Here is a 24150-nt window from a genome sequence, read left to right as displayed (position 1 = left end):
TGGTATTCCATCAACAAGGAACAGTGCTGCCTAGTTCAGTCATCAGCTATGGAGCTCAGTCCAGTTACCAGCCAAGTCAACCTGCTTGGTCATTGGCCACCTTGCTTATTTTGGTCCGTTCACTGTTAAGCTTGTCTACTCCTCAACTGGTACACCGTCTCACCCCCTACCCTGCCATCTCCTGCTCTGCCTGCTTTGCATTATGATTGCTTGACTTTTGAATTGCATGCTGACCAGACTTCTCACTCAACTCTTGCTCTGTTTATTAGCTGTCCACCTGATGTTCATGTGGCCTTAAAAAACTCACACGTGACCCAACCAAAGAAGACTGAAATATATCGGATCTGCTTTAACTTCAGTTATGACTGCTTTCCCAGCATTGACCATGACCAGTGTCCAGTCCTTGAGCAGAGACAGTACGATACTTGTAAAAGTTAATGCATCAAACATATCTCACCTTTTGGAGTAAGGTGTCAACTTTTACCTTCCTGGTATATACAGGCAATGATTCTGTTCACCTCCAGCTGTTATGTGGGATCCCTAAGGAATTATTCTTTTTCCACAAGGTTTTCCTCATTGTAGTTTTACTTTCTGGCAAGGTGAATTTCAGCAGAGATTTTAAATATCACTAAATTCATAATTGGTAGAATATTGATTGTCGAAGGCATTCCAGTGTTTCTTCATCAAGTCGTGGCCATTCCCTATGTCAGAAGCCATAACCATTCAGAGGTTATGGGTGCTCATGGCCTACTTATAAGAATGATCGAAGTAGCTCATCTTGTTTCAAGGACCTTCTGGAATGATGAACATCTAAAGAGATGTCAGCATTCATTGAGACCATAATTGGTAGGATAGTAATTGCCAAAGACATTCCAAGCTTTTGTTGTTATTGCTTTGCCAGGCATTGATTCTTCACATTGGAATGGTCTTCTACTTTCTACCTATTGTAATGAGAAAGCAGTGGGAAATAAGGAAGAAAGGTTCGTATGGCTTCCTGTCTCCCACAAACACTAACAACCTAAGGGTTCTCATTCGTGGTGAGCGTGAGCAAGGACCACATGGAAAATCTGACTGAGGGTGACAAGGTTAGACATTTTCTACATGGGCATTGTGTATTCTACTTCCTGGCATCAGTCAAAACTCCTCTGGTGATTAAACAGCCTAATTTTTAGACTAGTTAAATAGGGAAGAAGGCGAGTGATTGGTGCATGAGGGTCTAGGTGGGCTTGCAGTCTGAAACTAACATTTTTCTTGTTATTTTATCTGTTTAACAAAATATTAGGTTATGGGGATGTTTGAGGTCACAAATATTGTAGTACGATTATATTATTGATGGGTTTGTATGAAACAACAGTTTTGTGTTACTAACACTTACTATTTCCATTTTTAAAAGTTAATTATGTGAAACATAAGTTATTTTTGTATTAAAACTAAATACACAAAGTCCTTGGGTTACAATGGAGATTCAATCCTATGACGTGTTAGATTTTTCCTTCGTCAAAATCCCTTTTATGACATGGAAACAAAACTACGAGTAAAACACACATGGAAGACAAATGTACTATCTATTTACCATGACACTTACCCCAATTTTTTGGGGTAGCCTGACAAGGGATGCAGCTGAGTTTGGTTGATACTGCTAGGGTGCAACAGCCCACCCACCTTATCCACCATAAATGAAGCTTCATATGCTGATTCCCCTACTACTGCTACCTCAGCGGTCACCAAGGTGCCTAGAGGAAGCAGCAGGGCCTACCGGAACTATGTCACAATTGCTCGCCATTCATTCCTATTTCTAGCACACTTTTTCCTCTCTCACATCTATCCTCCTATTACATAGAGCTTTCTTCACTCCATCCATCCACCCATACCTTGGCCTTCCTTTTGTACTTCTCCTGTCAACTCTTTCATTCATCACCCTCTTCAGCAGATAGCCAATTTCCATTCTCTCTACCTGGCCAAACCACCTCAACACATCCATATCCACTCTAGCTGCTAGACCATTTCTAACACCCGTTCTCACCTGCACTATGTTCCTAACCCTATCTAATTGAGATACAGTAGCCATGCTCCTCAGACACTTCATCTCAAACACATTCAATTTCTGTCTCTCAGTTGCTTTCATTCCCCACAACTCTGATCCATACATCACAGTTGGTACAATCACTTTCTCATGCAAAACTCTCTTTACTTTCATTCCTAACCCTCTATTCTTTACCATTCCCTTCACTGCCCCCAACACTTTACTTCCTTCATTCACTCTGTTATGTACATCTGCTTCCACTCCACCATTTGCAGCAACAACAGACCCCATGTACTTGAACTTATCTATTTCCTTAAGTAATTATCCATTCAACACAACATTCAACCTAGTAACAAAAAATAATACAATTCTTTTATGGGAGCTGTGTTGTATCCATAAAATGTTGTAAGTCGAACCCATTGTAATTCAAGGACTTACCCGGTACTTCTCCTTTTGTGTGAAGGAATTTGAATGAAAAAATAAATAGTTTTCTAGAAATATTTTTTAAGAGAAATGCTGTATGACAAAATATTAGGTTATAGGATTTTTTAGACCATGAATGTTAGAATATGAATGTATTATTGATGTGTTTATTTAAAAAAGCAGTTTTGTATTACTAACATTGAATGTTTAAAAAATGATAAGTTTATTTGCATAAAGTATAGACTATTTTATTACCATAACCAAATATCTCTTTGTGAGGCTGATGGTATTTAAAGTGAAAAAATTTGGTGATAATACATCAGGTAAAAGACAAAAATTACTGCACCAAATCAGTCATAATATATCAACCTATTTAATGAAGTAGGGTTGTTCAGATTTCATGTTGTATGTGAGACACTCCTTACTCAGTAATGTATAATCTAAAACTGAATTCGGTAGGTCAGTGTTTCAAGTTTTTTTTCTGGGTTGTAAAGATATGACAGTAGGATGTGATGGCTAGCAGTTAGGAATCAGTTAAAGGATGGTTGAAGAGAAGTGAAATATAAATGAGTAGATGAGAGATAAGGAAGAGATTACAAAGCTGTTCTAATACCTTTTATCAGAGGGCTTAGAGAAGGTATACCAAAGTACTTGTAAAAGAATTCCTTACAATAAAGACAAGGAGCAGAATGAGGACTGCCATCAATGAATCTTCCCTTGAAATTTGTATGACAAAGAAAGTTTTCTTCTGGTTACATTCTTTGTTAAGGAAATAGCTGATGAAAAACAGAATGACAAATGTAATTTACTGTCTGTTCAAGCATTCTTCTAACAATCACAAAATTTCCATGAAATTTTATTTTGTAAACTTATGACGAGGGTTTTGGAATTATATAAGTTTAATCTAAAGTCTTTGGTGACTAGTACAGTGGTAACATGTTTGCCTAGCATTCGCATGGCAGCAGAGTGATCCCAGTCTGAGACCGTGAGTTTAAGCTGTTTACTGGAGAGGCCACTGCTTTGGTTGGGCACCACAGTGGGAGCTTGGGCTTGCCCGGCTGACATTCTGGTGAGCTCTATTCTGATACAACTGGAACTGAAACCAGAAAACCAGACACCTTTACCTTCAAGTGATATTTTCATTTACTGTTTTTCTCTTTCATCCTGAAATAAAAACTAGGGTAGAAGAGACTCTAGTTATGGTAAGCAGGTCTTCTAGGAGAAGGACACTCCAAAATCAAACCATTGTTGTCTGGTCTTGGATAGTGCCATAGCCTCTGTACCATGGTTTTTCACTGTCTTGCAGTAGAGTTCTCTTGCTTGAGGGTACACTCAAGCACACTATTCTATCTTATTTCTCTTCCTCTTGTTTTTTAAATTTTTTTATAGTTTATAAATGAAAGATTTATTATAATGCTGATACTGTTCTTGAAATATTTTATTTTAATTGTTGATTACATCTCTTGTAGTTTCCTTCTTTCCTCAGCAGGCTATTTTCCCTGTTGGAGCCTACTGGCTTATAGCATCCTGCTTTTCCGACTAGGGTTGTAGCTTTGCAAATAATAATAATAATAACAATAATAATTACAATAATAATAATAATAGGTCTTTAACGTTGGGTTGCTTTTAGGTGAGTACAATACTCTTCCTTTAGTGCCTAGATCAAATTTTTATATTTGAAAGCAAATTTAGATGTGGAATCACTACAAAATGTACTAATCCAGTATGCAAAGCAGTTTCTTTTGGAGAATAGGAAGTGTTTGTTCCTTGCTAAAGATGGTCCGAGTAGAAACATATAATTAAATTCTTTTGTTGGTTCCACCTTAGTATATATAAATAATTTTTTTAGCATCCTTAAAGTAAGATTTAGAAATTCTGTTAGAGCTCAAAGAGATTTAACTGATATTTTAGAATATTTCAAATGTTTAAATCATCCATTTTCTGATAATTCTTCTGAACTTTACTCAATTTTTTTTAATGAGGCGCATTTGCACTGACTCGCAGCGGTGCCCTTTTAGCTCGGAAAATTTTACTGCTCTCTGATTGATTAGAATTATCTTGTCTAACCAATCAACGATCAGGAAACATTTCCGAGCTAAAAGGGCACCCCTGAGAGTCAGTGTAAATCTGCCTCACTAAAAAGAATTGACTATAGTACAAGTGTGTTGTACTGGTATCCCTAAAAGGAGAGAGTAGATTAAATAGAAATGTTCAAGAGGCTCAGAACCTGTTATGAGCCCAAGCAGCTCTTCTAGGAGAAGGACACTTGAAAATCAGAATTGTTCTCTAGTTTTTGGTAGTGCCATAGCCTCTGCACCATAGTGTTCCACTGTCGTAGATTATAGATCTCTTGCTTGAGGGTACTGTCAGTCACAGTGTTCTATCTGTTTCCATATTTCCTCTCCTTACTCCACATTGGTCTATATTTGCTATTGGATCCCTTGGGATTATAGCATCGTGCTTTTCCAACTAGGGTTGTAGCTTAGCTAGTAATAGTAGCAGCGTAGGGGATGCTGTTACAAGTGTTACTCTGAAAGCGTAGGTGAAATAAAACCACACACTAATAAATCACGTGAACACTGTGTGGATGACTTATGAACACCGTGCAACTGCTTTCTGCGCATTGTGTGCTAGTCATATTCATACTCGTCCACAAAAAATGATCATACAGAGGGAAATCTTTACTTGTAGACAGATATAATTTTCATAATGTAATTTGAATTTTTATTCTCGCATACTGATTTGCTCATATTCAGTTACTCGTAAACTGAGGTGCTACCATATATGTATGTATATTTATATCTACGTATACGTACTCATTTATATACAGTATATATACATACATACACACACATATATATATACCGATATATATATATATATATATATATATATATATATATATATATATATATATATATATATATATACAGTATATATATATATATATATATATATATATATATATATATATATATATATATATATATATATATATATATATATATATAAATTTATTCTGTAAAGTAAGTCATTCAGCATTGCAATGCCAAAGTAGCAGTAAATCATAAAAATTACATTTGCTGCAAGCTATTAAATAAAATGGTTAAGCACATAACCAATAAGCCAGAACTGGGTGTTTTTATATACCACCACAGAATAATTTGGAATCCTAAGGAGTAAATCAGATATGAAGTGTATGATTGATGGTTTTCTGTGTGTTTTGAGACAGCAATACTCTTATCACCACATCATTTGCTTCTCATGCTGTAATTATGTAAAACATTTACAATGTCGGTTTTATATTTCTGTAGTGAATTGATGTAAGATAAATACTGTAAAGCAAGGTATTTGTTTATTGACAGTTTGTTTTTGTTTGAGGAAAGAAATTAGTTGAAAAGTGTTCAGAGTTTCATCAGTTTAACCAAAAGGCCCTTTGATGAAGGAATTATCTAAATGGAAGACAGCCTGTGAATAGTGGTTTTCACACGCCCCTGCTTTATAAACGACGCCCACTGGGTGTTTGCGCGAGGGTAGTAACCTCTGCATTCCATACTTTAGATTTCTCTGGTATATTTGGAAGTATTTATATCAGAAAAGTGTAAGGAAGGACCCTTTTCACCGGGCGTCACAGGTATCTCCCCAGAAATAGATTTTTCCTTTGTCAAAATCCCTTTACTATACTTTACATTGTCAGTGAAGGAAAGACTCCAACTTGACTGATTATGGTCAATAATTTTTAGATACAAGTATCCCCCCCCCAAATAAATATGAAGATAATGATGTTTGAATTGATACTGTATTCCAGTATTATTCCATATAAAAACAAGGGGATGTTGTCACCCATATCTTAAAGTTAAAAAATGAATCCTATATACCCCCATATGATTTCACATACTATCATTAGAACCATAATATCCACTACACTGGACATCCAAGCATCAGCTAAAGAAAAGCAGATCCTCCTTTGAAAATAAAGTATTTACAATAATTTCCCTTCTTGAAATTATCCTATGCATCATCAAAGGCTCTTTAAATGTTGAGGGAAACTCCAAATGCCATTGAATATCTTGCTTTGGTGAAGAAATCATTTTCTTAGAATCATAGAAGAATGAATGTATTCTCACAACAATTAAGAAAGGAGGTTAATTGTGGAGGAAAGGAAGAATTTCATTAAAAATAAAAACTAAATCAGAGCTATAAACCCTGGGACTGAAATACAGGCAATTGGCTTCTGATCTTCTAAGGATCTCAAAGTATTCTCAAGGGTTGTTGTGTACCACCGATATTTTCTTAATTTTTTTACAGAGGACTGATGTATTTATGATTTTATTTAATGCATGGAATGGGTTATATATTGTAAGTACAGAAAGGTTTTCTGTAAAAACAAATATTTAACTATATATACTGCATCTGTATTTGCACCAGTTTGGTTTTTATGTCCTGAGGGTTAATCAACAAGAAAAGGATATGGTGTACAAGAAGCATTCTTCTCTTTATTTTATTAAGCTAATAATAGGTCAGAATTACCCAGCCAAATGTTAAGGTACATGTACTGAAAAGTGCTAATATGTGAATTGAATGCAGAAAAAAAACCAATTATTTGATATTAAATTGTAAAATAAAGTCCAGCAGCCACCAGCAAATAACAGGTTTTGTTGAAGAGAACCCTAATTTTGGGGAGGTGCTTTGTTATTCCCAAGGACTTTCTTGTAAAGGCTGTAATAAGGAATTTGAGATAACATGATATACCAAAGAAATATTGTCTTCCCTGTCTTAGGGCCAGTGTATCAAAGTGCAAGGCACAATCTCAGTGTGTGTAAGGCAATTCCATTGGTTCAGGCTTGATTAAACTTATCTCATCACTTCAATGCTGAATTCATCTACCAAATAACAACACGTTACCCATTGAGAAACATTGTTAATACTGAAGACAGTGCTAAAATTATATACTGTAAAGGATTAATTTGGAACCTAATTAACTATACTTAGAAGTTGAGGTAAAAATCTCTAAACTTGTCAGTTAGACGTGTGAATAAAAGTTCCTTCTCCTATGACGACTGAAGAAAAGATGGTTGCTGGGCGAGAAACAAGCTGCCAGATAAGCATTGTCTACAGTTTTAGTAATACTTTTCAGTGGATGACGTGTCATCAGTTAGTAGATGAGTTCACCTTTGAAGGTCCTGTGACAAGTTCAGTAAAGCCTAAACTCGAGGATTCCTTTACACACACTGTCTGTGCCTTGCACATAAATGTATTGACCCAGGTGCAGGGAAGATAATATTTCTTTGTTGCGTCATGTCTTAATAGATTCCCTGTTATTGGCTCTACTGGAAAGACCTTGAGAACCAAACTGCACCCTAACCCTGAAAAATACTGTAAATAAAATTTACCAGTTATGCATTGTTTATTTCTATTTCTTTGTCTGCATAGAATAACATTGCAGTGCTGTCTGTATAATATCCTGATTAAGGTGTAAATATTTGTTGAAGATTTGAAGATGAATATGTTGAATGTGGATGATGCTATTATAGAATCTGGTTTTATAGCTTATGTAAGTCACAACACACATTAAGTATAATGCAGATCTTATAAACTAGTTACATGACAGCTTATGCTAATTTTCAATTATTCATGTTTGCATATACTGTACTTTCTATTCATGACAGCCATTAACTACTGTATGCTGTTCTATGCTTTAAGGTGCTTTCACTGGGATATTAATAGCATTTTCTTAATTATGACTGGTTATTGCTATGACCTAAATTCATCATCACATGTTGCATCTTTTTAAATGGCTTATTTAATATGAAATATCCCTTTTGAACAATACTGTACTTGTTCTGGTAGTAATTATATATGCCTTTAAACTAAAAGCAACTAAATTACAGTTGCACAGAAGATAAGCATTTAGAGTTTTCATGGATACATATTTTTTTTTAGTCTACTTTAAAGTATTACTGATGACGTGGAGGAAAGTCTTATCACCTTCATTTCTTGAAATTCAAATCCTGTGGTACAGTATTTTAGTGAGAATAATAGTATTTTTTTATCTGTAATAAGGTAATCTTCCTCCATGATTTTAATCACTTATTCTCTGCAGGTGAATATGCTGGAACGCAGGGATTGGGTCTCCTTCGACTTCACTCGACGTATCGCCATGATCTCAAAATTTATGCGAGTGATGAGGGACGTGTTCAGATGACAGCAGCAGCATTTGCCAAAGGACTGCTTGCTCTTGAAGGAGAACTCACTCCAATACTTGTGCAGATGGTTAAGAGTGCTAACACAAATGGACTCCTTGATAATGACTGTGATTCTTACAAACATCAGAGCATGTAAGTACTGTGTGCTTTTGAAGCCAAGTTACTCTCTGATGTGTTGAGCATGGAACAAAAGATTTTATAAAAATCAGGGACTCGCATTTATTTAAGATAATGTATTTTTAGCTCCATGAAGCCAAAATTTATGAACTATCCATAAAATCTTACACATACAGAGTACATGTCTTGGTATTTTTCAGTTGTCATGAATAAGTTAGGAAATGAGGAATAAGCCACAAAACCATCCTATACAAAATTGTTTTCAGAAAAAAACAAAATATTTGATTAATTTTACACTCCTATTTTATTTCTTCCCAAGAAAATCTTCCTACAAAAATGGAAGTCCCATAAGGGAAAGAGGTCTATTGGTAAAATCCAGCAAGGAGGTGAATGTAGTTGTCTGTTATAACCTTAAGGCAAAAGAGGCAGATGAAGCTTACTGCTTAAGCTCAAAAGAGATTGAAGGTTGAGGCTCTTTATAAATTAATGACTGATGTTTCACTCAAGGAATTCAAGATAGGTTTTGATGCATAACGAGCCTTTCAATTGGTTATTGCCAGAAACTTGCACCATAATATTGTTGCTTGATTATAGTCGTAAATTTAGTATAAAATGTAGTACTGTATGTACATTATAGGATTACCTATAGTACAGCTCGCAATGTAGGTAACTGGAAGAAAAGGCAAGAGTCTATAACAATAGTAAGAAAAAAGGGATTTTGACGAAGGAAAAATCTATTTCTGTGAAATGCTCCTTAAAGCACCATTTCAAAGGTATAAATACTGCTAAATATACCAGAGAAAAAAGTTGCATGGAATGCTAGGAATATATCCAGCTTGCTCACCCCTAAAGGGTGTCGGTATTGAAAATGGGGCGAGTGATACCACTACCAGAGATCCCTAATCTTATAAAATTTATTTCTTTGATCTTTAATAGGTCTAAGGTAACTTAAATAATATCTTCATCTGAATTATTTTCTCAAACATCACCCTTTCTTTCTTATGCTTCTCATCTCTGCCAGATACCCTCTAGGCTACCAGTTTACCATGCAGTACTGTGATATTTATTCATCCAAACAATTAGAGCATTCAGGAAAGCTTTTGTTTATAAAGGTTTTCATGTTCCAACAGCAACCTGTTTATGATGCATTTAACATAAATATGCCTCCTACTCCTAATAGTAGAAAACAAACCTTGCTAATGCTGAATTAGTTATGTAAAATAAGAGACCAAAAATAGAATAATGCTCCAAGACCTACAGTACAACAAAGAAATTTCCATCAAGAACGTTTTCAGCTCAACTGTCTGACTCACCATACAGCACTGTATGGCCTTCTGATGGGAGGATATAGGTTTTTGAGCTTTTCATTATTATTCTGAGCTCAATTCATAGATATGAGCATAATGACTCACAGGTAAATATCAAATGATAGATTTTATCATTAACTCTCGGTGCCTTTGTATTTATTTACCTGGGCTATTTATGCTAGGGCTTTGTATTAGAATCTCTCTCTCTCTCTCTCTCTCTCTCTCTCTCTCTCTCTCTCTCTCTCTCTCTCTCTCTCTCTCTCTCGTAGAGGTCTAGAGATAAAGAAAGTGTTTGTTTACAAAGAAAAAAATAAACTATCATAGCTATTAAAATAGATATGTGGGGTGGATTCAATCATTTTTTCCTTTAAAGCAATGTAAATTTGTAAATTACAGGAAATCATGATGCCAGCTTGGTGAAATTTTTTCCTAATTCAAGTACAGAAAATTAACTTAGTTTCTAAATGTCATATGTTAATCAAATATTTTGAAAAAATATTACAAACATGAAGAATAAATATAAATAGTTTGGAGATATTTCTTATAACCAGCTGTATAGTATATTATACATTAAAGTGTTCATAAACCAGGCTGTCTTTAGCAATTTAACTTTTTTTTTTAATATTATTATAGGGTGAAGAATCGTTTACATGAAGCCATGCAACAAGATCATGACTTAACTCCAGAAGATATGGAAAAATTGAATCCAACTCATTCAAGATCTATATCCACTGCCTTAGAATTTATTCAAAATCCAGTTCGAATGTGCGAGCATGTTGATGCACTCATAAAGAAACTTAATGAACGTATAAAGATTCGGAAGGAAGATCAGAAAACTAAAGGTAAGTTCTATGTTTTATGAAAGAATTTTTACAGTATTTTTATGTACTATGTGACAAAATAAAAACATAAACTGTATAGTAATTTGAAAAAAAAAGTAATATAAGCTGGTGTAAGTTATGAAATTATATCAAAGATACTCTGTTAATTATATCTGAGCATATTCTCGGTACTGTCGTCACCTGAGATCAGCTGACAATAAAACCAAAATAAAAACATTAGGTAATTGCTGTTGTTAGAATATGCCTAAGTTGATTTTAGAAAAGTACAAAAATGATTAAATGAAACTCAGTTATTATATAAAATCAATTTTAGACTTCTTTCTGTCCATGTATGTTGTTTTGTCAGCTAAAACTAGAGATCACCAATCAGTGTAGCAGATCTTTTTTTCACTAGACATGTATTCACAGTTATAAATAATAATGGTTTGTATACACAAAATATGAATTTAGTTGTGTGTTTGGTTATCCTTTTTTTTATCATGAATCACATTTTTGTAATATTTGATGGGATATTAGTGTTTCTATATGATTTCACCCTTCATTCACTCCCCTATTAATCTCACTTAAGATGACATTTAAGTGGTTTTTTTTTAACAAACTTGTACATTATTTTCATCTTTTCAGAGTTACCTCTCTATCATGGAGAATCATGGGAACTTATGCAGCGACGTTGGGCAAAATTGGAGAAAGACTTCAGAACTAAAAGTAGAAAATTTGATATATCTAAGATTCCCGATATATATGACTGCATTAAGTATGATGTACAGCATAATCACCATACTCTTCAGTTTGAGCATGCTGAAGAGTTGTACAAATGTGCCAAATATCTAGCAGATATAGTCATTCCTCAGGTGAGATTTTTTAGTTGGAATATAACCTTTGATTACTTTATGTATATTATATTTCTGGACTCAACCTGTGTCGCTCCGTGAAATGCTCCTTAAAGCACCATTTCAAAGGTATAAATACTGCTAAATATACCAGAGAAAAAAGTTGCATGGAATGCTAGGAATATATTCATCTCGCTCACCCCTAAAGGGTGTCGGTATTAAAACTGGGGCGAGTGATACCACTACCAGAGATCCCTTTCCAATTAGACTTCTCCCTCCTCAAAATCCCCCGTTACTACAAGGTGTCGTTCACTACAGCTACTGCCCCCCCCCCCCCCCCCCACCATCACCACTACCTAACCTTCTTCCTTCATTCCTTGTTAGCACCCGTGAATGTTCAGACGTGTTTGCCCAGAAATAGATTTTTCCTTCATCAAAATCCCTTTTATAGTGAATAAAGAAGTATTCTTTCATTCAAAGTGCATTTTAGTATTGTTTTAAAGCAAGAGAAAGCATATGTAATTACAGTAAATAGAATTACTTTAGATAAAGTTTTTTTGACCATTTAGATTACGCTTGAATCTTCTTTTGTTTTAAGGAATATGGAATGACTCAGCAAGAAAAAGTAGCCATTGGCCAAGGTATCTGCACTCCTTTACTGAAAAAAATAAGAGCAGATTTGCATCGTAATATAGGAGAAGAAGAAAGTGAAGAGAATCAGGGAGAAAGTATTAATAGACTAAATCCACGGTGAGTTTTGTTTTTATTACTATGATAGAAAGAAAATTACGATACTATTTGAAAGTTATGCTTCCCTGTTTCCTTGATATCTTTGATAATTTTCAAACTACTTAAGAATTACTGTACTATATTCTTTTTTGAGAATGTTTTGTCCTTGGTATGTAATGGATGTAGCCATTTTATTTATTTCTTCTGCCATCTAGTATTTATGTGAAAAAGGCTGATATTTAAATTACTCTCTCTCACAAACATTTACAGTTATTCGTATGGAGTGAGTAGTCCTGGCCGCCATGTGAGGACCCGGCTGTATTTTACCAGTGAGAGTCACATCCATTCTTTGCTCACTGTCTTACGATTTGGGGGCCTATTAGATGTAAGTTAATTTATAAGTTCTTAAGCAGTTTATAGCTTTTATTTGTTGGTCACTTTAACCTTACTATAGTTTTTCTTTTGCAAACAAGTCACTTAAATAAAATATTTTTAAAACAAAGTGTATAGAAGTTTTAGAAATTCTGAAAGCGTTAGGTCACATATCATGGGGCGGAGATCGTCAAATAATTTTAGGATTGTGTAGGTCTCTTAATTTCCAAACATTCCTGTTTCTGTGAGATCCAGTGTTCTGTAACACCAAGCTGGTTGAAGATCTTGGAGTCTGCTCACCATGCTGGTACAGTATTAGACTTGCCACTAGTACCTTTAAGTCATCTCCTATTCATCTCCTACTGGAGAGCTGCTTCTGAACCCTCACCACCAATCTTCGACCATTAGATATTGGTGCATGTTACAGAGGTTGCTAAACTATTTAGTGTAAAGCTGATTTTACTACTTATAGAAGAGCGACGTAAAGTTGGAACTGATGAATGGAAGCTTTGCTGTTTTTAAATTTGTGGTGGTTGTCCTTTTTTATCAAAATAAATTTATTTTTTAGTTCTCTCAAGTGTTTTAGCTATATTAATAATATATTTACAGAATGCTTGTTTTCATAATTATAATTTTAATCTTGAATACTTGAAAATTAAAATGAAAATTAATTAACTAATCTCATGTCAGTTATCCTAGCAATTATGATGCCAAAAAAATTCAGTAAAACACTCTTTTTGCTGTATGATTAGTTAAATAAGAGACTATGATAATCTAAAGTAGTACCCTAGAGTTCTGGGTACAATTGGTATATACTGTATTCACATTTTTTGTATCTTTTCCTTTTCTTATTTATAAAGAGAATGGAATATTGTTTATAAAACTTTAGGTTTGAATTTTCATGTTTAATTTCTTCAAGTTGTAACTTTCTTTAAGGAAGATACATTTATTTATTTTATGGGTCACATTATTTTAAAAATATGTCAACAAAGTTTTATTCATATTATGATATGCAAGATATTGTTTTTTTAAATAGCTGTCTTTCCAACAGACACAGAAGGATGAGCAGTGGTACAGAGCTATGGATTACGTAGGAGCTGTGTCGGAGCTGAATTACTTAAGTCAAATTGTAATCATGCTATATGAGGATCCAACTAAAGACCCAACTTCTGATAGCAGGTATGGATGAATATTTGATAACTAATTAATCCTTTGATATTTCAATGTTATCGAGTGATGTATTCTCACATGCAATTTGTAAAACCACAAAGATGTCAATTTTTTAGAATTTTAGGCTGAATTTTGTGTCAATTTCACTAATTTTATTACTGCATTAAGACATAGATATTCCATTTCAAAATGGCTTAAATTTACAGAAAGCAATAAAAGATAAACATTGCTGTGCTTATAGATCTAAAAGGATATGAGAGGGGGCGTGGGAAGATGGTAATCCTTTCTTCCCCTGTCTGAAATTCTACCCAACAGAAGAGACTACTTATCTCACAATTGAGATAAACACAGTGGAATGTGTATCAAGTTATTTATGCATCATATACATATGAAAAAACTACAAATATAAATCAAAATCAAGATAAAATTATTTGTTAACCCTGCTGGATCCTTTGCAAATAGCTTTGACAATTCCTGATAAACATAGGCATTTCCTATACTTCTTGGGAACTATGAGAACCATAGTGTAGACTTTTAGATATTCCTCCTAATACTTGCAAATCTTTATGCTTCTCTCATTGTAAGTTAAATTTTCAGTCATCCAGGCCTTTTCAGTGTTCAATAATATTGTTTAAGGGAGCATAGTTCTTATCTAAATTATTTAAATTAATTTACCTTGGATTCATTGCTATTCTTCTAATGGAAGGAATATGTCTGATAATCACTTAAACCAAATAAAGAAAAATTTGTCCATTTCATACAATAGCTCTTTTGTTACTAAAGAGCTTTTATAAGGATTGGGTATTAATTCGACCGTATCTTACCTGAACTGCCATCTAGTTTTTTCTGTAGTGCTTTTGTAATGGGAAAGGTTATCCTCACTTCATCTTTATTATGAATTATTCTGGAATTTTTCTAAGTTTGTTAGTTAGCTTTTCTTGGTTCATTAAGGTCAATAAGAGATGCTCATATGAAATGCATTTCTTATTAGTGTCATTTGCACCATGTTAAATTATCCCAATTGTGAATGGTTGTCTGAGGAACAGATAACTGTCTTTTTACATATGGCAGAAACAAGTTAAAATTTTAGGCGCTAACTGTGAGATAAAAAGTGTTGGTTTCAAGTTAAATTCTAGTTATCGTGTGTCCCATTCCCCTGCTCCTATTGTTCCTCTTGCCTTTTAAACTACATCTATATTAGGTCGGGATAATGTTTTGGGGATACAGGATGTTGAAATGTTTTGGTCAGATATTAGTGTTACTATCAAAGTTTCTCAATCTTCAGTGGATGTCATACATGTTACAACATTAACTGCGCCTTCAGAGCAAACCATGCCAGTTCCTTATGCAACACATGTGTCTGCGTCTGACTTGTCTTGAAATATGCCATTGTTTGAAAGTAGGACGGTGTCTAGTTCTTGTTGGCAAGAGGCATAAGTTTTGGACACATATTACCTTTCCAAGTCTTGTGATGGGAACTAGAACTTACCATCATTTTTTATGCTGCTGCTGGTATGCCACTGCCAGTTTCAGATCAATAGTATATTTTAGCTTACTACACTCCCCTCAATGCTGATTTGTCTAGTTGGATTTAAGCCATTCCCAATTACGAGAATTTTGCCTATTCAGTAGGATTTTTTGTGGCCTTTCCTTGATGATTGTGACAAGGTAAATTGAGACTTTGTATAAAGTTCTATATCTCCCAAAGTGGTCTTATAAGATAACTTATTTTTTGTTGTAATATCATAGTGTTCCTTCCATTTCATGTTCTAGATATCTCTAGGGAGTCTTATTTTCACAATACCATGGTGTCTTTTCCACTTGTAGCATAGTGCCACATTCCAGTGTTGCACCTGTCAGATGCATTTTGTTTGCTGTGACTTTAGGCATAGCCCCACATTCTTAAGTTTATAAAAATCATGGTGTTTTCAGCACAAACAATTCTTTTCTATTAGCCTTCTACCATAAGACAGGACAGTTACTTTTAATCAAATAATTCTCCAGGATCAGATCAGACCAGACCTTGTGTTTTATTCATACGTGTATTGATAACCAATGACGATAAGTTTGATCCTTACTCTTTTCATGGAACTTTTAGTCTTCCCTTTAGATAAGTTAATGACTTACAGTTGTCATAAATTTTTGATGAACTCTCTTAGCTAGGATGACCTGGTTATACTTTAATCTTCTGCTTTCAATAAAGCTCCATCAAATTTCAAGATCATTATCTTTTTACCTAATTTTTCATAATAGGTATCTAGATATTAACTTTTGAAGATCATTTATATGGTCATGAGTTCATGGTGAGACCGGCAAATCTAATAGTCTTGTGAATCAAATAGGGATGGAACCTATTATCCAGTAAGTTGATAACATGACAGGTTTAGATATGGTAACCTAATACAAAGTATTATCTTCCCATCATTGAGTTGATGTCCACTTCAGTCATCCTCCCACCTAAATAGTGATTCAGTTAGATGGGCCAGTGGATTGTTTAATATTAACTTATATTTTTAAAACAGAAACCAGTACCTGACATCAGTGTCCATTCTTCCACCCCTCTGACTGGGCTCATCATTTTGTTTTGGAGTGAATTTTTATATTAAAGAAATAAGGGATGTCGGTTAATTCCAATATTCCCTTGAGGTACTTGACTGAATTTATGTGGCTTAAGATTAGTATTAAAATATTTTGCCTTGTTATAATTTGGGCCATTTATGAAGAAAGATTAAATTTTCCCAATTGAATTATATTAATCTTAATTGGACTATTAAGCTGATGTGAAGATAGGTTTCTTGAATATGAGCCATTTTAACTATACCCAATTTAGCAAACATTTGATATAATGACTGGTACTATTTGAGTTAGAAAGTGTTTCACTGCTTTACAAGTAGCGATAGTTACCCTATACGACAAAGTATGTATTACAGTGCATTGTACTTTATTTTATTGAACTGTCTATTAAAAATATGCTTTAATCTATTTTCAGGTTTCATGTTGAATTACACTTTAGCCCCGGAGTTAATTGCTGTGTTCACAAAAATTTGCCGCCAGGACCAGGTTTCAGGCCGAAAAGTCGTAATGAACCTGTAAGTATAATGTATTTTTAGGTACAAACCAAGTCAAAGTAGTTTAAGTTTTCAAGATTCTTGAAATGGTGATTTTTACCAGTAAATTCAACAAAATGATAAGTTTATCTCTCTTCCATATTATGGGAGTAGATCTTCGTAGCTAAAATACTATCTATGGTTGGGCCAGTTTTCATCATCACCCTGGGTACTGCAGATTGGTGATGATGAGAGACTTTAGTTTGATCACGCATGGCAAACCAACCTAGTATGGGTGGTCCTGACTCGTACAGCTTTGCTGATCCCGAGGATACACAAACCGTTCTCTGCCCTCGCAAAATGTCTTCCCATTGGGAACCACTTCAACATTTAGCAGTAGATGTGGCAACTTACTTGTCGATAATACAACATATTTTCTCCTTTTTTTTCAATTCTCAAAGTCAAAAACCTGATGATTAGTCTCTTGACATTAATGATCAGTGGGGAGGGGTTGGTTGGGGGCCGCATTTATATGAACATCAGGCATCAGGTGAACATGAAAATAAAAATTTTTATAATTAAACTTTATTTGTATTGTTATGAAACTCTCCTAATGTTCATATTGTTGATTCACACAAACTGGTGCAGGAAGGATAGTGAAGGAAAGAGGTGATAAAATAACACTTTAGAATAATAGATTTATCAATCTCTTGAGAATAATGTATAACGTAAACAATCCTAAACCCAAGTTCACTTGTAATCTACTCTAGGTTCCTGGTTGGATTCAAAACCCATGCACACTAACTGCCTTTTAAAATTAATGTCATATACAGTATAATGAATAGAACCTTGACCTTTCTTATTGAAAAAAAAAAAATATAAGGTATAACTTAATTTTAAGCAAATAAATTAATAGTAAATTCTTATTTACACATCTCTCATAGTTAATGTGTCACTTTATGCCTAGAAAATGTTTAATAAAATCAGTTTTCTTTTAGATAAGGCCTTGCAAAAACCAACTACATAATCCACTAAGTTCCTTCCCAAAATATTCTCGACACAAATAGCAGTAGCTGAACTATCTCTTTGTGAATCTAAACCTGCAAGTCCTTCCTCTATGACTTTAATCTAACTCAATGTGTGACCTTGTCACTGAACCCTTAAGCTGGAAACAAAATGTCATTTAAGGAAAGGTAACCTTTTAAAGACTTACTGCACAAATTCCACCCCAAAAAGGTGCACGGGTCGGAGCCCAGAAAGGTTATTTGGCACATAGAGTTTTACATTTATTGTAAAAATAATTGGTTCTGAAATAGAGTTTGGAGATAAAAATCAACTTTGGAGTCTCCTAATCTCATTAGAGGAAATGACCTGCAGTCTATTAAGACATTCATCATATACTAATGTTAATAGCTAATCTGTTCATAGAAAAAGAAAAATGTTATATCTGGGAGGTCTTTAAAAGAAAAACTTAAACATTTTAAAACTGAAAACCTATTTTAACGTGTCAAGTGCTGTCACACTTTTTTGTAGTTAGTTTTCATACTTATTTCTTATGCTTATTATTATGTTTTACATAAATAAGGAAGAAATGAAGGAATATTAGATTACTATTATTATTTCAAAAGATACATAATTCTGAATGAGAAGAGTTATTGAAACATGCATTATTATTCTTTTGTACGCCAATCTCTAAAGCAAAGGGCTACACACAATCCTATCTCCTGTTCCTTACACCAATATAATTTCTCCTTTCTTATGTTGTTCTTCTAGCACTTAGCACAAGTCCTTTGTGGCCTTTTCTTTTTTTCTGTAGGTGGCCAATAATCGGGAAAGTTTTTATCAATTAGCTGCGAAGGTTTTGCTGGAAGTCTTTGGGTCTATGCAAGGGAACAGGGCTTTCTTCAGCACATTTAGTAATTAATCTTTCTCTATTCCTCAAAACTTACCCTTGTCTTATAATTCTCAAACCAAGGGCTTTATATGTAACATAACTACGTATTCAGAACAGACATATTTAACAAATGTGTAAATATTTTCTTGTAATACCTTTTCAGTCTATTCCCTGTAATCGAAGAATGAACCAAGAGGCTATCAGACAAGTCAACATCAACTATATTTGCATTATAATCTGTAACTGCTTTCAGTTTATAAGCTACCTGTCCCCTCCTAGATTTCACCTTTACTATAGAATCTTCACACAATGTTTTCAAAACACAAACATCCTTTTTATCTTTCCATTTTAGTATCTGCTAATGTTGGACTTGTATATAAGAGACTCTTTAGCTATGGTAAGCAGCTCTTCTAGAAGACAGGTATTTCAAAAGCAAATCATTGTTCTCTAGTCTTGGGTAGTGCCATAGCCTTGGTACCATGGTCTTCCACTGTCATGGATTAGAGTTCTCTTGCTTGAGGATACACTCAAGCACACTAATCTATCTGTTTTCCTATTTATTTTCCTCGCTGGGCTATTTTCCCAGTTGAATCCCCTGGGTTATAGCATCTTGTTTTTCCAATTATAATGTATAAACAATGCCCCTTTTTCAAAACAGGGTCCATAAGATAGGAAACAATTCCAGAAGACACTGGAATATCCATGTACTTTTCCAAATATGGTGTGTCCTTACCTGCGTAAATGAAAAAGTTCCATATATAACCAGTATCACTATTGCAAAGTTCATAAAACTTTATTCCAAACCTTTTGCTGTTTGATGGCAGTTCTGTTTTAGATTTTAAATCTCTATGTAATATTATATATACAGAAAGAGCCATAAAGATTTTAAACAGTCTTGCATTACTGTATCTTTATAAGAATGTAAACTGAACATATAATTCTTAATTTTTTTTATAAGTAGAACTTGAGCAACTTGATTGATTATAATGAAAGCTTAGAAATAAGGGGTATAACTACTACTTATTTTTCTTTTTCATGCTCCAGGAGAAATACTATGTGTGTTTACCAAGACCAAATATTGCTCCCAATGTGGTAAGATTACATATGATTTTATGAGACTTTTTGGGCTGGTTTAAGTTTTGGTATCTTGGGAATTAAGTTTGAACTAATATTGATAAAGAGGCATGGTGTGTTAAAAGTTTTCATTGTGCATGCTACCGGGAGGAAAACTAGTAGTTAGTTTGGTGTTTGGGAAGGGTGTGATTGTGATACAGTACTGTGTTTTTTTTGGCTAATCTTATAACAACTTTTGGCAAAAGTAGACCTTAATCAAAGGGATAATTTAGTATTAAATATTGTGTTTTTGTGAGGTATTATTTTGGAGTGTATAGATTTCAAAACTCAAATGTAACACTTTAAAATGAAGCATTATAGTAGTTTCACTTATTCTTTTCTACACAAACTAATTTTATTTTGCACCTATCTTCTTTTACGTTTTCAATACAAGGAGCACGTGCACATGTATTCCTTACCATCTAAATATATCCCATGATTTTCCTGTCAGTATTCAGATATTTTGTTGTTTCATAGCACATTTTTTATATTTACCTTTCTCTTTCTCTTGTGCTGTAAATATAAGGTGTTTGGATTACCTGAATTCAATGAATTCATGTTATCTAGTGTTTAGAGTTCAATGAATTTATTTCAAATAATAAAATTTTAATATTAATGTATATTTATTGGACAAATCTTACCTGTATGGTCACATTACTAATACTGTATTTAAAAAGTGCCGAAATGTTGTGACTTCTCTGTGGACACCACACTCACTGGCTCTTGACCTTACCTTACATCTTGGCTTTCACAATATTAAAGTGGACGAGGCCTGTATGATGTAATTTTCAATTTGGCTGGTATTTTCTTTCATAATTATAACTAGGATATTATTTTTGTTGTTTTTTAACATTTTGGTATCCAGATTGCTCATGTTTTGTTTCTCTCCTCGTATGTATTTTTTTTTTTTTAGCATAACAGCTGGTTTTGGCCTACCTTTGTCCCCTCTCTATGTTCTTTGTGGTTGCAGCAGTGGCCTCATAAAAATATAGTGTAAAAAGGATTTGTAGATGACAGAATTACATTTAAGGGTTTTATTTTATAATTTAAGATGAGCATCTTTGTTTATGTAGGGTCCTATAATTCCTTCTGTCTCAAAAGGCATAACATTGTCTTGTGTCCCTGATACCAACCTAGTAATATCATGGTAGTAGTTAGGGAATTGTGTATGTTCTATTGAGTGTAAAGATGAGTATGACTTTCTCACAATATCTAGCTGGAAAAGTAAGCTTTAGATATTTCTTTTGGTCTTACCATTTTCTTTACTAATGTTTACCGTATTTAAATAAGGTAGGGTTTATTTTTCTTCTGCCTGCTTAGGGTATATTACCCTGCCATGTGCCTCATAAACATCCCTCTCTTGCGTGGAGAGGAGTATGGGCTAGAACGAATCATCCATCCCTGGGAGGGTAGGTTACGGTAGAATTGCCTCCCCAATTCTGATTTTTTTGTAATATGAGGTATTTAAACATGAATAAACACATTTATCTTGGAAGTTCAACTCTTAAATGGTTGACTCAAAGCCTAAATGTTGCCAACTGTTTTGTTATAACATTGCCAACCCCTATTGTAATTATTATTATCACTGGCTAACTTACAACCCTAGTTAGAATAGCGGGATGCTACAAGCTCAAGGGCTCCAACAGGAAAATAGCCCATTGAGGAAAGAAAAGAGCTACATATGAGAAATAGTTGTAAAAAATATCTTCAAGATCAGTAACAATGTTAAAATAGATCTGCCATATATAAACAATGAAAAGATAATCCTGTCAACCAGTTCAACATAAAAACATTCACATTGTTTAAATTGATGCAATAAGACAGTCTGCTATTGACAACTAGACGCCAACATTAGTAACTAAAAGAACAATAAAGAGCCTGTAAAATGCAGTAAACCCACACTTCTTTTGATGAAAACAATAAATAAAAGACTTGGCTGTTTGCTGGCAAATTCATATTCAGTGTAGGACCATGTCATTCAGCAATATCCATTTACTAAAAGGTGTAACATCATACATTCACTGATGAAATTGTCCCAGGGGAATGACTGTCTAGATACCATAAATAAATCAGGTTTCAGATGTATAAAAGATTTACAAGTTTATTCCTGTGATTGGACAGTACTATTCTCTGTATGGGCTTGTTCCTACAACCATTGGTGGTCAAGGCCAAAAATAGAATAAGGGCAACAAACAATTCTCGTTTGGAAAAGTGGTAAAAATCTTCTCTGGTACCAACGAAAAAGAGAAAGTTCCTTGCTAAGGGGTAACGTTACCATCAACAACAGTAGTAATTTAGAAATCAGCTAAAGAAACTTTCCTCAAAAGCTTCAGTTTGAGCCATCCCATTCTACTTGAGTTCCCTTCCAGGGCATTTGTCAGAGTTAACATCTAGGGGACTACAATATTCTTTTAAGGGTATCCCTTGTTCATCAGGTCATTTTCAGAGGAAGAAGAAGGGAAAGAAGCAGAACAAGGGAGAACATGGTTCTGTTCCCTTTCGAATACCCAAATAAGGGACCTAACACAGAGTATATTTCTGTTGAAGGTGGTCACGATCACTTCCCAAAATAATGAACCTTCTCTCATGAGGGATGCAGTTTAGTCTGGAAAGGTCTGAGCTAGATGTAGAAAACATACCCCCTTCCACACCCTAAGTTTATTTGGCTATGCAGAAAGAATGGATAGATAGGTCAATGAAGACACTGCAGTATTCAGTAGCTCTAAAGTGAAAGATGAAAGGAAGGTCTAGACATGGTTGGATCAATTGTGGGAAATATAAATTGAAAGGAAAGGAAGGGCCCTATTATACAGGGAGAGAGAAGCTCCATGCAAGATTTGAGTGAATAGTGCAGTGTGTGTAGGGGGATCAATGTATTGCTGATGGCCCTTATGTGTAAGTGTATCAAGCAACTTTTTCTTTAATTTTTGCAAAATGAGCTTTAGCTCTCATCATTTATCTATCCTTTGCTTAAAAAGAAAGCTTGCTGTATACACAATAGTAAAATACTGTTGTTAAATAAAAGTTAGGATTTGCAAGATGTTACCACATTTATTGTGAAATATATGTTTTCTTATCCTCGTTGTTAATTTGTTTGAATTTAAAATTTAAAATGGCAGAACACTATTTTTACATGGTATAACTTGCAAAGTGGTTTGGCTATTATATTGCATCATTAATTTTATAATAAGATTCGCTATCTTATTCCTCATTTAGTTATATCTGCATTTATAAAGTACTAATTTGTCTCATAGTGCTATATTTGTTCCAAAGAATTATGTTATTTTTATTAGTAAAATAAATTTTTGAATATACTTACCCGATAATCATGTAGCTGTCAACTCCGTTGCCCGACAGAATTCTATGGAGGGATACGCCAGCTATCACAATACTAGAAGGGGGTGTACTTACCAGCGCCACCTGTGGCCAGGTACTCAAGTACTTCTTGTTGACACCTCCTCAATTATTCCTCGGTCCACTGGTTCTCTATGGGGAGGAAGGGAGGGTCGATTAAATCATGATTATCGGGTAAGTATATTCAAAAATTTATTTTACTAATAAAAATAACATTTTTCAATATTAAACTTACCCGATAATCATGTAGCTGATTCACACCCAGGGGGGTGGGTGAAAAACCAGTGTACAAGACTAAAGGATAGCTAAGTATCCCGTATTTCATATAATCAGTTATCCACAATAACAATGAAATAATAAGTACCTGGTAAGGAAGTCGACTTGAACCGTTACTCTGCCTTTAATAAGATCGTCTTCCTTACTGAGCGCAGCGTTCCTCTTGGGAGGCTGAATCAACTCAAAGGTGCTAAAGTATACAGGGCTGCAACCCATACTAAAGGACCTCATCACAACCTTTAACCTCGGCGCTTCTCAAGAAAGAATTGACCACCCGCCAAATCAACAAGGATGTGGAAGGCTTCTTAGCCGACCGTACAACCCATAAAAAGTATTCAAGAGAAAGGTTAAAAGGTTATGGGATTATGGGAATGTAGTGGCTGAGCCCTCGCCTACTACTGCATTCGTTGCTACGAATGGTCCCAGGGTGTAGCAGTACTCGTAAAG

General features: G+C 34.3%; 1 protein-coding gene across 19 annotated transcripts in view; it reads left to right on the top strand.

Moving 5' to 3' along the window:
- l(1)G0196 (inositol hexakisphosphate and diphosphoinositol-pentakisphosphate kinase) overlaps nt 1-24150 on the top strand; it is a 485360-nt gene that overhangs the window by 333296 nt on the left and 127914 nt on the right. For 18 of the 19 annotated variants that reach the window (XM_068363303.1, XM_068363287.1, XM_068363285.1 and 15 more), the window contains 8 exons: nt 8550-8784; nt 10710-10918; nt 11543-11769; nt 12347-12498; nt 12748-12862; nt 13901-14028; nt 17009-17108; nt 20005-20052. In XM_068363303.1, coding sequence (XP_068219404.1) covers nt 8550-8784; nt 10710-10918; nt 11543-11769; nt 12347-12498; nt 12748-12862; nt 13901-14028; nt 17009-17108; nt 20005-20052 — 1214 coding nt within the window. The remainder of the gene's footprint in view (nt 1-8549; nt 8785-10709; nt 10919-11542; nt 11770-12346; nt 12499-12747; nt 12863-13900; nt 14029-17008; nt 17109-20004; nt 20053-24150) is intronic. The other variant, XM_068363289.1, reaches the window with a different exon arrangement.

The sequence above is a fragment of the Palaemon carinicauda genome, chromosome 40 (assembly GCF_036898095.1).
Source record: "Palaemon carinicauda isolate YSFRI2023 chromosome 40, ASM3689809v2, whole genome shotgun sequence".
NCBI lineage: Eukaryota > Metazoa > Arthropoda > Malacostraca > Decapoda > Palaemonidae > Palaemon > Palaemon carinicauda.
This window is presented reverse-complemented; position numbering and strand designations above follow the sequence as displayed.